Source organism: Mandrillus leucophaeus, unplaced genomic scaffold (assembly GCF_000951045.1).
Source record: "Mandrillus leucophaeus isolate KB7577 unplaced genomic scaffold, Mleu.le_1.0 Scaffold1325, whole genome shotgun sequence".
Taxonomy (NCBI): domain Eukaryota; kingdom Metazoa; phylum Chordata; class Mammalia; order Primates; family Cercopithecidae; genus Mandrillus; species Mandrillus leucophaeus.
In genome coordinates, this window is record NW_012101283.1 from 85206 (window position 1) to 99773 (window position 14568).

Consider the following 14568-nt stretch of genomic DNA (forward strand, 5'->3'; position numbering starts at 1 on the left):
ACAGCCCAGAGGCCTGGGGCTTGCTGTTCTTTGCTGCTGGTTGCCCTGGGCTCTGAGATGTGGCATCTGGGGTCTCAGTTCCGGAGGGCCTCCTGCCTGGCCTTTCCCAGCATCTGCTCTGCTGCCCCCTTGGGTGTGGCCCAGCTGAGGCGAGGCCTCCTGGCTCCTTTCCAGCACGGGGTCTGAGGGACGATTGATGGCCCCCAAGCCTGCCCTCGCTGGCTGCTCACTCATGCGCCCTGGTGGAGGCCCCTCCTCTCTCCCTGTCGCGGTGGCCATCTGGGGCTTTGGCGGGGTGGTGGGTGAATGGCCCAGCCCTCTGTGGCTCAAGGCCTCTGACTCCCACACACTGTCTCTCCCCAGGCCTGTCCCCCGGCGCGGTTGCCGGCCATGCCCTCTGTCTGCCTCCTCCTGCTGCTGTTCCTTGCCGTGGGGGGGGCCCTGGGCAGCAGGCCCTTCCGTGCCTTTGTGGTGACAGATACCAAGCTTACCCACTTGGCTGTGCACCGGGTGACTGGGGAGGTGTTCGTGGGCGCAGTGAACCGAGTCTTTAAGCTGGCCCCCAACCTGACTGAGCTGCGGGCCCATGTCACGGGGCCCATCGAAGACAACGCTCGCTGCTACCCACCCCCCAGCATGCGCGTGTGTGCCCACCGCCTGGCCCCCGTGGACAACATCAACAAGCTGCTGCTCATAGACTATGCGGCCCGCCGCCTGGTGGCCTGCGGCAGCATCTGGCAGGGCATCTGCCAGTTCCTGCGCGTGGACGACCTCTTCAAGCTGGGTGAGCCGCACCACCGCAAGGAGCACTACCTGTCGGGGGCCCAGGAGCCCGACTCCATGGCTGGTGTCATTGTGGAGCAGGGCCAGGGGCCCAGCAAGCTGTTCGTGGGCACTGCTGTCGACGGCAAGTCGGAGTACTTCCCCACCTTGAGCTCCCGCAAGCTCATCAGTGATGAAGACAGCGTGGACATGTTCAGTCTCGTGCGTGAGCCTTCCTTCCCTCCTTCCTCTATCAAGTCCTGGCTCTGCCTCCCAGAAGAGTCCTGTTCTGAGAGGGGACTTTTCGGCTTCTCAGAGTCTGGGATGCAGACGGGTTGCAGAGGGTGGGACGACAGCCTGAGCCCGGGCTGTGGGGGTCCCCTGTGTGCAGGGAGGCTGATCACCCTGCCCTATGCAGCTTTTCTGGCCTGGGCCTCGTGATCGTCTGGGCAGGGGGGGAATGCAGAGGGAAGCTGGTGGTGGCCCGCGATGTTGACATAGGGCCTCACCCAATGCTGTCTTCTCCCCCTGCTCCCCAGGTGTACCAGGATGAGTTTGTCTCCTCCCAGATCAAGATTCCCTCGGACACGCTGTCCTTGTACCCTGCCTTTGACATCTACTACATCTACGGCTTCGTCAGCGCCTCCTTCGTGTACTTCCTGACGCTGCAGCTGGACACCCAGCAGACGCTGCTGGACACAGCGGGCGAGAAATTCTTCACGTCCAAGATCGTGCGCATGTGCGCTGGGGACTCAGAGTTCTACTCATATGTGGAATTCCCCATCGGCTGCTCCTGGCGTGGTGTGGAGTACCGCTTAGTGCAGAGCGCCCACCTGGCCAAGCCTGGCCTGCTGCTGGCCCAGGCCCTGGGCGTGCCGGCTGACGAGGACATCCTCTTCACCATCTTCTCTCAGGGCCAGAAGAACCGAGCCAGCCCACCCCGGCAGACCATCCTCTGCCTCTTCACTCTCAGCAACATCAATGCCCACATCCGGCGCCGTATCCAGTCCTGCTATCGCGGGGAGGGCACCCTGGCCCTGCCCTGGCTGCTGAACAAGGAGCTGCCCTGCATCAACACTGTGAGCCCCTCATCACCCCACACTGGTTCTCTGCCCTGTCCCAGGTCTGCCGTGCCTGGCCTGGGCTCACGGCCAGTCATCCTGTCCCAGGCTTTGCCATGGCCCTGGAAGTGGCACCTTTGCCCTCCCACCTGTTTCTCCTTTCCAGGGGTCCCTGCCATCTCCTTCCCTCTCTCTGGCCTGCCCAGTGCCCCACTTCTGCTTCTGTTCCTAGCTCATTCCTCCTTGCTCCGTCTCCTGGATGCCCCTTGTCTTGAGCCAGTGAGAGTCCTGTGGGCCCAGGCTTCGCTCCTCCCTCCCTGCTGTCCCTCCTCTGTCTCCCTCCATAGCTGCCAATTTTCTGGAGCACCCTAGGGCGAGCAGTCAGGCCTGCCTGGAGGGGACTGGGTTCTAGATCCCGCTCTCTTCTGGGAGACAGGAACTGCCAGCCTCCGTCTGGCTGCTGTGTGCTTGCACCGGGGAGCTCTGACTCTCACGGATCCCTCCTCTGTTTCACCAGCCCATGCAGATCAACGGCAACTTCTGCGGGCTGGTGTTGAACCAGCCTCTGGGAGGCCTGCACGTGATCGAGGGGCTGCCCCTGCTGGCCGACAGCACCGACGGCATGGCCAGTGTGGCCGCCTACACCTACCGCCGGCATTCTGTGGTCTTCATTGGCACGCGCAGCGGCAGCCTGAAGAAGGTGGCCCCCAGAGCCCTGGGCGTGTGGGGGTGGGGACAGTGTCAGATATGGGACAAGGCTGGTGGTGGGAACACACAGGAGACCCCTGAGGATAGGACAAGAGAGGACATGGCTGGTGCAGGGAGGGAGATTTCCCTGGCTGGGTCCCAGGAGCCTGGCCCTGCTCCTCGGGTGGTCCCTGGGCCACCCACCCTCACCGTTGCCAGTTCCCACTGTGGACTGAATTGCCAGCTTCCTGTGGCTCGGGGGACAGAGAACAGACCTATTGTGGGGTCTCCCTGCCACGAGAGCAGGGCTGGGGCTGAGCCGTCATTGCTGGGTTCTTTGTTAAATGAACAAGAGAGCAAATGCCCTGCCCCTTGAACCTCCCCATCCCTCGGATGGACCCACTCGTCCCTGCCCTCTCCTTGGCTCACTACTTCCCATCCTTCTCCTCCCACCCAAAATGTCACTTTCCCAGAGAGGGCTTTCCAGATCCATGTACCCGCCCCACTGTTCTTTCCCTCATGCGCCCTGCGGCTGTGGCTGCTTCCACTGGGGATCTGGGGGTAGCTTGGCATGAAGGGGGAGGTGAACTCCTGAGCACTCAGGTACATTCGGAATAGGTAGGAGTTGGGGGACTGCAGTGCTGTCATCCTGCTTGCCTCATACATGCAGTGCCATCCCCCAGGAGGGCAAGAGTTGGTCTGGGGGCACAGGGAAGGGTTTGTGGAGAAGGATGCTGAGCTCTCCCGTCCCACTTGCTCTGTTCCTGGGACCCTCTTGTTCTTTGTAGCAGCTTTTGTTGAACACGCACCATCCAATTCACCCGATTAAGGTGCACAGTTGAGTGGGTTTCTGTGGATCTGCAGAGTTGTGCAACCATCGCCACTACCTCCTTCCCGTAATCAATGCCATCCTCTAGCTCTTCCCCTGCCCTGAATCCCCTGACCCTGGGCAACATGAATCACTCTGTCCTTCTGTCTGCTGAGAGCATTTTCTGGCATCTGCACCCTCCTTTTTGTGGCCTCAGGGCTGTGGGTGTGAGTGTTGAACCCCACCAGGCCCTGACTTCACCTCAGCCACAACCTCCAAAGTCTCTGGCCGGAGAAGACAACGTCCCAGGTGCAGGAGGCTGTGGTGGCATCAGGCTGGTCTTGTGGCTCAGGTGCGGGTCGATGGCTCCCAGGATGCCCACCTGTATGAGACGGTCCCCGTGGCGGATGGCAGCCCCATCCTCCGAGACCTGCTCTTCAGCCCGGACCACCAGCACATCTATCTCCTGAGTGAGAAGCAGGTGGGCCTGTGATGGGTGGCGGTGGGTGGTGGGGTGGGGGCGGGCTGGGTGCTGATGTGGCTGTCTCCAGGTGAGCCAGCTTCCAGTGGAGACCTGTGAGCAGTACCCGAGCTGCACGGCCTGCCTGGGCTCCGGGGACCCACACTGTGGTTGGTGTGTGCTGCAGCACAGGTGAGGGCGGGGGCCCCTGCTCGGGGAGTTGGAGGGCCCCACTAGCCAGGGGGAGCCAGCCACACCCAGCTGTGCCCTTGCGGCCTCCCCCGCCCTCCTCCACTTTCTCCAGCTAATGAGCGGAACCTCCACCCCGAGTGACGTCCCTCAGGCCCCCGGGGACGAGGCCAAGGCTCGCTGTTGCCTGGCACTGTGAGCTGGACAGGCCTGGGCCCTCTCGGGGCAGTGGCGGGACCGGCTCTGGCCCGACCCCGTGCAGGTGCTGCCGCGAAGGGGCCTGTCCGGGCGCCTCTGCCCCGCACGGCTTTGCTGAGGAACTGAACAAGTGTGTCCAGGTGCGGGTCCGGCCCAACAATGTGTCAGTGATGTCGCCTGGGGTGCAGGTGAGCAGCTTGGGGGTGCCGGGCTGGGTGTGCACATATGTGCTGGGAGTGCACCCTGCCCTGAGCCCTCTGCTTCCCCCAGCTGACCGTCGCCCTGCATAATGTGCCGGACCTCAGTGCAGGCGTGAGCTGCACCTTCGAGGAGGTGGCAGAGAGTGAGGCGATCCTGCTGCCCTCTGGTGAACTGCTCTGCCCCTCACCCTCCCTCCAGGAGCTCCGAGCTCTTACCAGAGGGCATGGTCAGTGGGTTGGGGCTGCCCAGGGTGGGGCAGGGTGAGGCCTCTCCCTGCCCCCAGAGAGTTCATGGCCACCCGGGGACTGCTGCAGGGGCCACCCGCACCGTGCGGCTGCAGCTTCTCTCCAAGGAGACAGGCGTGAGGTTCGCCGGTGCTGACTTTGTCTTCTACAATTGCAGCGTCCTCCAGTCGTGAGTACCTGGCCCAGCACCCACCCCTACCCCTGGGGATAGAGGGAACCTCTGGGACAGGCGACACCTGCAGGGCAACTGTTTCTGGGGCATCAGGGGCTAACTGTCAGGTGCTGATAGCCCCTGACATCCCCATATCTCTCTGTCCCCTGATATGGCTGCCTTCTTCCTTCGGTTCCCGATGTGTCCTGTTGGGGAGCAGTGAGGGGCAGTGCAGCCTCCTCTGTTATTTCTGAAGCCACTTCCCCCCCAGGTGCATGTCCTGTGTTGGCAGCCCCTACCCCTGCCACTGGTGTAAGTACCGCCACGCTTGTACCAGCCGCCCCCATGAGTGCTCCTTCCAGGAGGGCAGGGTCCGCAGCCCTGAGGTGAGGCGGGCGCCGCGTGTGAGGGGCTGGGCTCTGTGGTGCGGGCGGGTCACTGGCTTCTGTGTTCTCAGTTTCTTTTAGCCTTTTCTGGGCTAGGCCTGGAGAAGGGTGGCCTTGTGTGCAGCTGACAGGTGCTTTCTCCCCAGGGCTGCCCTGAGATCCTGCCCAGTGGGGACCTCCTGATCCCCGTTGGGGTCATGCAGCCTCTTACCTTGCGGGCTAAGAACCTACCTCAGCCGCAATCGGGCCAGAAGAACTATGAGTGCGTGGTGCGGGTGCAGGGGCGGCAGCAGCGGGTGCCTGCCGTGCGCTTCAACAGCAGCAGTGTGCAGTGCCAGAATGCCTCGGTGAGGTCCTGCCCGCTGCCTCCCTTCGGGGTCTGGGCTGTGGCATGGTGCGGATCGTTCTTGTCTATGCCCAGCTCCCTGGCAGGGAACTCTCTGAGTCTCCTGCTAGGGATTCCTGTACCTGGAGGAGGGGGATAGCTGGCAAAAATCTTGGTGGGGGAGTTCTGCACATCTTATCTGGGGTCCCATGGGTTCTTTTCCTCTAGTACTCCTATGAAGGTGATGAGCATGGTGACACCGAGCTGGACTTTTCCGTGGTCTGGGATGGAGACTTCCCCATAGACAAGCCTCCCAGCTTCCGAGGTGAAGGGCAGCACAGGCCAGGGAGCTTGCCTCCTAAGGCAATCGGCACTGCTGGGGTCGGGTCTGGGGGCCCTAGTGCTCCCCACTTGCCACTTTTCTGCGGCTGCCTGCTCCGTTAGCAGTGCCTTCTGTGCCTGCAGCCCTCCTGTACAAGTGCTGGGCGCAGCGGCCTAGCTGTGGCCTCTGCCTCAAGGCTGATCCCCGCTTCAACTGTGGCTGGTGCATCTCAGAGCACAGGTGCCAGCTGCGGACCCACTGCCCAGCCCCAAAGACCAACTGGATGCATCTGAGCCAGAAGGGCACCCGGTGCAGCCACCCCCACATCACGCAGGTCAGCGTCCCTCACCACCCCTGCCCACTGCCAACAGGGCCCCTGGGAGCCTGAGCCAACCCTCTCACTGCCCATCGTGCTCCACAGATCCACCCTCTTGTGGGGCCTAAGGAGGGAGGCACCCGGGTCACCATCATGGGTGAGAACCTGGGCCTCTTGTCCCGAGAGGTGGGCCTGCGGGTGGCTGGTGTGCGTTGCAACTCTATCCCGGCCGAGTACATCAGTGCTGAGAGGTGAGTGCGGCTGTGTGGGTGCCCGGGCTGTATGTGGCCTGGCCGGCCCTGACGCTCTCTGAGCCCTAGGATCGTGTGTGAGATGGAGGAGTCGCTGGTGCCCAGCCCACCGCCGGGGCCCGTGGAGCTGTGCGTGGGTGACTGTTCAGCTGACTTCCGCACACAGTCGGAGCAGCTCTACAGCTTTGTGGTGCGTGGCTGCTGGCCCTCCCCCTTCCTGTCCCTTCTCTCTCCCGCAAGGGGCGTGTGGAGCAGCCCAGCCTGGCTCCTCCCTTCAGGGCAGCTTCTCCCACAGACCCCAACATTTGACCAAGTGAGTCCCAGCCGTGGCCCGGCGTCAGGGGGCACACGGCTCACCATCTCAGGCAGCTCTCTGGATGCTGGCAGCAGGGTCACAGTGACTGTGAGGGACAGCGAGTGCCAGTTCGTAAGGTGGGCTGGGGCCCTGCCAGCTTTGGGTTGGGCATTGTGTCGGGCGCCGTGGGGACGGGTGGTGGAAGGCCCTGGGCCACCCACTCCAAGCACCCCACTTGCCAATGTAGGAGAGATGCCAAGGCGATCGTGTGCATCTCACCCGTCTCCACCCTGGGCCCCAGCCAGGCCCCCATCACACTTGCCATTGACCGGGCTAACATCTCCAGCCCCGGAGTCCTCTACACCTACACTCAGGACCCGACCGTCACCCGCCTTGAGCCCACCTGGAGCATCATCAAGTAAGACCCTGGGGGACTGGGGAGCCCGGCAGTGTCCAGAGGGCTCAGGGACTCAGTGGTCTCTGAGCTCCAGTGGGGCCCCTCCTGGAGCCTGGGCCCTCATTGGTAGAGGGGGTAGAGCTGTCCTGGCCGCACAGTACCCACCACTCACTAGGTGATCCAGGGTCAGGGAAGGCCTGGGCTGCCACGGCAGCCTCAAGCACTCTCCAGGGCTGGGTGGGTGCACTGGAGGAGGGAGCCTGAGGCCCCTGCCCTGTCCCTAGCGGAAGCACCGCCATCACTGTGAGCGGGACACACCTGCTGACGGTCCAGGAGCCCCGGGTCCGTGCCAAGTACCGCGGCATCGAGACCACCAACGTGAGTACCAGCTGCCCCGCCCCACCCCGACCCTGCAGCCCATGGCTTCACATGCCTGGCTGTCCACCTTTGTCCCCACAGACATGTCAGGTGATCAACGACACTGCCATGCTGTGTAAGGCCCCCGGCATCTTTCTTGGGCAGCCCCAGCCTCGGGCGCAAGGCGAGCACCCTGATGAGTTTGGTTTCCTGCTGGACCACGTGCAAACCGCCCGCTCCCTCAACCGCTCCTCCTTTACCTACTACCCTGACCCCAGCTTTGAGCCGCTGGGGCCCTCTGGTGTGCTGGATGTCAAACCGGGCTCCCACGTGGTGCTGAAGGTGCGGGCGGGGTGGGAGTGGGGAGGGGCGGGAAAGTGGAGAGCCCTGGGCTGACGCTGTCCTCCACCCCCAGGGCAAGAACCTGATTCCCGCAGCAGCCGGCAGCTCCCGCCTCAACTACACTGTGCTGATAGGAGGCCAGCCGTGTGCGCTCACTGTCTCGGACACACAACTCCTGTGCGACTCACCCAGCCAGACTGGCCGGCAGCCTGTCATGGTAGGTGGGGATGGGGAGACCCCCTGGGCAGCCCAGGGTGGACATGGGGGTCAGCTCACCTCAGGCCTGTCCCCACAGGTGCTGGTGGGTGGCCTGGAGTTCTGGCTGGGCACCTTGCACATCTCGGCAGAGCGGGCACTGACCCTGCCGGCCATGATGGGGCTGGCAGCGGGGGGCGGGCTCCTGCTGCTGGCCATCACAGCTGTGCTGGTGGCCTACAAGCGCAAGACTCAGGACGCGGACCGCACCCTCAAGCGCCTGCAGCTGCAGATGGACAACCTGGAATCCCGTGTGGCTCTGGAGTGCAAGGAAGGTGCCTGAGGTGGGGCGGGATGTGGTGTGGAAGCTGGGGACCTCCCTCCTGCCCACTCACTCCCTCTCTCCACCCCCCAGCTTTTGCAGAGCTGCAGACAGACATCAACGAGCTGACTAACCACATGGACGAGGTGCAGATCCCCTTCCTGGACTACCGGACCTATGCCGTGCGCGTGCTCTTCCCGGGCATCGAGGCCCACCCGGTGCTCAAGGAGCTGGACGTGAGCCTCTGCCTCGCCTGCCCCTACCAGTTCCCTTCAGGGCTGACCCCACCCTCTGAGACTTCCTGCTCCCCACAGACGCCACCCAATATGGAGAAGGCCCTGCGCCTCTTCGGGCAGCTGCTGCACAGCCGCGCCTTCGTGCTTACCTTCATCCACACGCTGGAAGCCCAGAGCAGCTTCTCCATGCGCGATCGCGGCACCGTGGCCTCGCTCACTATGGTGGCCCTGCAGAGCCGGCTCGACTATGCCACGGGGCTGCTCAAGCAACTGCTGGCTGACCTCATCGAGAAAAACCTGGAGAGTAAGAACCATCCCAAGCTGCTGCTACGCAGGTACCTGCCTCGCTCTATCCAGGCCACGCCTTTGTCCTGCCTGGCCCTCCCCCTGCCCAAGCCCCACCTCTGTCAGGCCCAAGCACCCCTCTCTTGCCCTAGGACAGAGTCAGTGGCTGAGAAGATGCTTACCAACTGGTTCACGTTCCTGCTGCATAAGTTTCTGAAGGTGCGCCAGGTGGGTGGGCGGCAGGGAGGTGGTGGCAGAGGACCAGCCGATGGTAAGGCAGGCAGCCAGCTGTGTACCTGTCACTGGCTGCAGGAGTGTGCTGGGGAGCCTCTCTTCCTGCTTTACTGCGCCATCAAGCAGCAGATGGAGAAGGGCCCAATCGATGCCATCACGGGCGAGGCGCGATACTCCCTGAGCGAGGACAAGTTGATCCGGCAGCAGATTGACTACAAGACACTGGTGAGCCCAGGGCCAGGCGGGCCGGAGGTGCGGGCGCAGAGAGAGGCCTCACCCTAGACTGACGCTGGGGTCCGCTTTCCCCTCAGACCCTGCACTGCGTGTGTCCGGAGAACGAGGGCAGTGCCCAAGTCCCAGTGAAGGTTCTCAACTGTGACAGCATCACCCAGGCCAAAGATAAGCTGCTGGACACTGTGTACAAGGGCATTCCGTACTCCCAGCGCCCCAAAGCTGAGGACATGGACCTGGGTGAGGTCCCCGCCCTCTCCTCCTGGCTCCTACTCATACCCTCCTGTGCCGTGTGACCTCCGTGGGCTCTCCCGCTCCCCACCTGAACTCTGTTCTCTAAGAGGAGTGGGCCAGGGACTTGGGGGCTTCCAGCATAATCTTAAGGGCTGTCTGTGGCCCACAGAGTGGCGCCAGGGCCGCATGACTCGCATCATCCTCCAGGATGAGGATGTCACCACTAAGATCGAGTGTGACTGGAAGAGGCTCAACTCACTGGCCCACTACCAGGTGAGGGGTTGGGGCCCATTCACCCCCAGGGCCACCTGGGAGCCAAGACCCTGCCTTGAGCTGTAGCAGGACACAGGAGCGGTGGTCCTCGCTCCCCCTGCCTTCTCCCTGGACCCGTGGGCTCCCCTCCTGGGTGTGGGTGGGTGGGGGCTCCTTGGCTTCTTAGCTTCCTGCACTGCCCTCCTCTGTCTCTGGGGCCTCCAGGTGACAGATGGTTCCTTGGTGGCACTGGTGCCCAAACAAGTATCTGCCTATAACATGGCCAACTCCTTCACCTTCACCCGCTCCCTCAGCCGCTACGGTAGGTGTACTCACTGTGGTGGCCGTGTGCCCTTCGAGGCTGCTTAAGCTGTCCCAGGGAACCCCCCCCCTTCCAAGTGCCATCGGGAGGTCTGTGATTCTGTGGAGTGTAGACGGAGGGTCGGCCAGTGAGGGCAGATGGATCCCCACAGGCTGCTGGGCTCCCGGGAGAGTGGGGCAGGGGCCAGGTATTGGCCTAAGGGTCACATGCATTCTCTGCTCCAGAGAGCTTGCTCCGCACAGCCAGCAGCCCTGATAGCCTCCGCTCACGGGCACCCATGATCACGCCTGACCAGGAGACGGGCACCAAATTGTGGCACCTGGTGAAAAACCACGACCATGCCGACCATCGTGAGGGGGACCGTGGCAGCAAGATGGTCTCCGAGATCTACCTGACACGGCTGCTGGCCACCAAGGTGTGGGCCTGCCTCTCGCCACCTTGGTCTCTGCACAGATGCTTAGATGCCTTATGCCTTGGCCTCGGCCGACAGGTTGTCCCGGCCTTACAGGGGAGGGGACCATAGATCATTTGGGTCCCGTGGGCCTTTCTTAGGGTCTTTGCTATGGGAACTCTGAGCCTTAGATCAAGGCCGGGTCTATCTGAGAGGCCACTGGCCCTGTAGGGAAGCCCTGCTCTTTGCCAAACCTTTCTGCCTCCATCTGTCCTGCTCTGGGGACATCCCAGCCTGGCTCCCTCATAGCCTGTGACCTCTCTGCCCCACACAGGGCACACTGCAGAAGTTCGTGGATGACCTCTTTGAGACAGTGTTCAGCACAGCCCACCGGGGCTCAGCCCTGCCCCTGGCCATCAAGTACATGTTTGACTTCCTGGACGAGCAGGCCGACCAGCGCCAGATCAGCGACCCCGACGTGCGCCACACCTGGAAGAGCAACTGGTATCGCCCTGTGCTGGGCTGCCAGCAACCTGTCTGGAGATGGGTGGGCCAAAGATGCTGGTGGCTCTGCTGAGACCCAGGGCCTGGAGTAGCATCCAGGCAGGAGGGAATGAGGCCTGGCCTGGGGCTGACACTGACAGTGCCATCAAGCCAAGGGGCCCATTGCGTCCGGTCCTGGAGCTGAGCTGCCCAGGTGGGTGGGATGGTGGTGGTGGGGCCTCTGCGCTCTGGGGTCTCACACCAGGTAGAGATGCTGGTGGTGAGAGCAGTGACAGGAGAAGCTGCGGAGGGGGTTGAGACTTTGAGGAAAGGCCGTTCACCCTAAATGTGTTGCTCTCACCACCTCTGGACAAGATGTGAGCCGGCCCGACAGGAAAGAGATGTGCACATGGGAGGGGCCCCCGGGCTGACTGGGGAGCCTCAGGGGCGTGGCCCTCTGTTGTCCGCAGCCTGCCGCTGCGCTTCTGGGTGAATGTGATCAAGAACCCGCAGTTCGTGTTCGACATCCACAAGAACAGCATCACGGATGCCTGCCTGTCGGTGGTAGCCCAGACCTTCATGGACTCCTGCTCCACATCCGAGCACCGCCTGGGGAAGGACTCGCCCTCCAACAAACTACTCTATGCCAAGGACATCCCCAACTACAAGAGCTGGGTGGAGAGGTGGGCTCTGCCCTGCTGTGGGTGGCAGAGGGCAGGACCTGCCCCTCCCTGGGCTGCCTGTCCGAGGCAGGCTAGCTACAGGGAGAAAGCCCGGGGGCTGGCCGGGCAGTGAGGGCAGGGGTTCTAGTTTTTGTGACATCGCCCGAGTGACATACTCAGGGTCCCAACAGGTATTATCGAGACATTGCAAAGATGGCATCCATCAGCGACCAGGACATGGATGCTTACCTGGTGGAGCAGTCCCGCCTCCATGCCAGCGACTTCAATGTCCTGAGTGCACTCAGCGAGCTCTATTTCTATGTCACCAAGTACCGCCAGGAGGTGTGTGTCATCCCCACAGACTCCCAGTTACTTGGTCCTGAAGGTGTAGTCAGTGACAAAGGCAGGAGGGTTGGTGAGGGTTGGGGACAGAAGGGACACAGAGCCTATTTCTTAGATTGTTCACGGTCTCTCCCCTGACCAGGGCCCGGGGCCGGCACAGGTGATGCTCTCTGGGATCACAGGTAGATGCTGGAATTTGAGGGACCCAGGAGATAAGCCACTGGCTGGGTACAAAGTGGCCACTGGGCAAAAGTTAAAGGGCCTGAGCACTGGAAGGGATGGGCCAGGCTTTGTGATGAGAAATGGCCAGAGGCAGGAGGACATAGAGGTGTGGACTTTAGGATGGAGTCTGGACCAGACACATTTGCAAGCCTGTGGATGGCATTTAAAGCCCTGAGCCTGGATGAGCTCACAGGGAAACCACAAGTGGGTGTGGAGGGAGAAGTGGCCCAAGCACTGAGCCCAGGGCCCCAGGACACAAAGAGTGGAGGGGAGGGGAGGGGAGGCGGCGGCAGCCAGCAGGGAGGATGCCCGAGAGCGCCTGGTGGGGTCTGGCAACCTGAGCCAGTGAGGACCCCTGACAGGTCAGGGAGTGGCAGTGGCCAGCTCTGTCTTCCAGCACTGCTGCTGGTGAAGGATGGTGTCCTGCAGAACACTCACTGGGTCTGGCAAGGGTCACGGGGGCCTGGTGAGGGAGGCTTGGGCTAGGAGGTAATGGGAGGGGGATCCAGCACGGCGAGTCCAGAGTCCAGGTCGCACCCTAGCCGTGGAGAGGAGGAGAAAGTGCTGTTGTCGGAGGGGCGTTTGGGGCTGAGGAGAGCTGGTGGGTTTGTACAGGGGCTGCGGGGGAGGACAGAGGGGTGAGGCGTGTGGGAGGGAGGAGCCCAGCTGGGAAGTGGGGACTTTGCACGGCAGGAGCTGCGCCCCCTACAGAGCCCAGCTCCAGGGGATTGCTCTCCCCTAGATTCTCACGGCTCTGGAACGAGATGCCTCTTGTCGGAAGCATAAGTTACGGCAGAAACTGGAACAGATCATCAACCTCGTGTCCAGTGACAGCTAAGGGTGGTGGAATTGGTGAGGAGGGGCTTCTCAGTCCTGAGCCGTCCTCCCATCCAGGGGAGTGGCTGGCTTGAGCGTGGGTCCCCGGGCTGAGCCCTGGATTGGGTATCATGGAGCAGGTCACCCTGGCCAGGATGCTCCCAGCACACCCAGGCCCCCTTCATTAGTGCCTTGCTTTGGGCCCTGCAGGGGGAGGGGTGACAGGATGAGCCCCCATCCCAGCAGCAGCAATACCCCCACCCTCCTGCCCTGTGCCCAGGTGTTGGGACAGACCCGCCCTCCCTGCTATTTATATCCCTCTGCCTATTTATTGAATCAAACTCCGCCTCCGTCTCCATCTGTAAATATGTGTCCCCCACGGGATGTCGCCAGCCTCACTCACCTGCCTGTTCTTGAGCTGTCCTGGGCCCTGCCACCCGTCTGGGCTCCTTTGTGTAGCATTATCAGCCTTGGTCTGGCCTCTGGCACCTCACCCCTGCCATGGCTGACCCCACCCATTCCAAGGCGGGGTCACGGTACCAGTGGCACTTGGGGTGAGGTCTCCAAAGCTTCCTCAGAATTGTGGCTGTGCCACACTGGGCCACAGGGTCCCCCTCAAGCACCTTGGGGCCCTCTTCTCGCTGAGCATCTGGAGGACTGGACCCAGGCTTGTGCCAGGGCCTGACTTAGGCCTAGGGGCCCCAGAATGCTGCTCCTCCTGAGCCTACTGCCAAATGTCCTGAGTGTTGTCTGCACCTGCTCCGACTCACTCAGCCGCCCCATTCAGCGCCCGCTCCGTCCAGCGCCCGCCCTGAGGGGCCAAGGCGGCCGTGCCTTACTATTCCGTGTCTTCTGCCTCCTCTGAGGAATCTGACCCTGTCTCACGGTCCCAGACCCCCCATTCTCTCCTCTTAGTTGCATGAGTTTTTCTTTGTTCATGGAATGTTTTTTCCTAATTAAATGTTCGGAAAACGCCGTCCATGTGGGGCTCTGTCTTTGGGGCAGGTCAGTAGACCTGTGGGTGCTGCATGAGCTAGAGCTGCATTATGGGAGAAAGGACCACTCCTTGCAGGGTCCCAGAGGGTCTGGGGAGGTCCAGGGCCATGCCCGACCCATCAGCAAACCCCGGTGGCTCTACCTTCAAGCCAGATTCAAGATAGATAGATTCTCCTCCCTTCCACCAGCCCTACCCAGCTCTCCCGTGCCATCATCTCTGCCTGGATGCCAGTCTCCCTGCTTCTGCCCTGGCTCTCTCCAGCCTGTTCTCAGCGTGGGAAGCAGAGAGATCCTGTTATGATATAAGGTGGATCATGTTGCCTCACTGTTTAGAACCCTCCAGTGGTTTCAGCTGTGGCCAACTCCTTCAAAACCTGACAATTATGTACTGTCAAGGTTGTGGCACCCATCATGGTGCACCTACCAAAGTCTTACTCCCAGGCCTGTTAAGTAATGCAGGTGGGGGGAAGGTGACATGCAATTTACTTTTTTTTTTTTTTTTTTTTGAGACAGAGTATAGCTCTGTTGCCCAGGCTGGAGTGCAGTGGCGGGATCACAGCTCAGTGCAGTCTCAAACTCCTGGGCTCAAGTG

At 62.1% G+C, this 14568-nt stretch overlaps 1 protein-coding gene across 1 annotated transcript; it reads left to right on the plus strand.

Moving 5' to 3' along the window:
• The first annotated feature begins 366 nt into the window (after positions 1 to 366).
• Positions 367 to 13956, plus strand: PLXNA3 (plexin A3). Its single transcript, XM_011972966.1, has 32 exons — positions 367 to 984; positions 1302 to 1841; positions 2341 to 2523; positions 3671 to 3799; positions 3870 to 3970; positions 4230 to 4353; positions 4436 to 4592; positions 4681 to 4780; positions 5034 to 5148; positions 5295 to 5495; positions 5702 to 5798; positions 5939 to 6129; positions 6217 to 6362; positions 6432 to 6552; positions 6658 to 6794; positions 6905 to 7075; positions 7339 to 7432; positions 7514 to 7753; positions 7827 to 7970; positions 8049 to 8283; positions 8364 to 8506; positions 8585 to 8841; positions 8944 to 9010; positions 9104 to 9250; positions 9337 to 9496; positions 9660 to 9763; positions 9968 to 10064; positions 10289 to 10479; positions 10790 to 10959; positions 11409 to 11621; positions 11792 to 11942; positions 12907 to 13956. Exons 1-32 carry the CDS (start codon positions 391 to 393, stop codon positions 13000 to 13002), a joined length of 5616 nt encoding a protein of 1871 aa, XP_011828356.1. The 5' UTR covers positions 367 to 390; the 3' UTR covers positions 13003 to 13956.
• Positions 13957 to 14568: the final 612 nt, after the last annotated feature.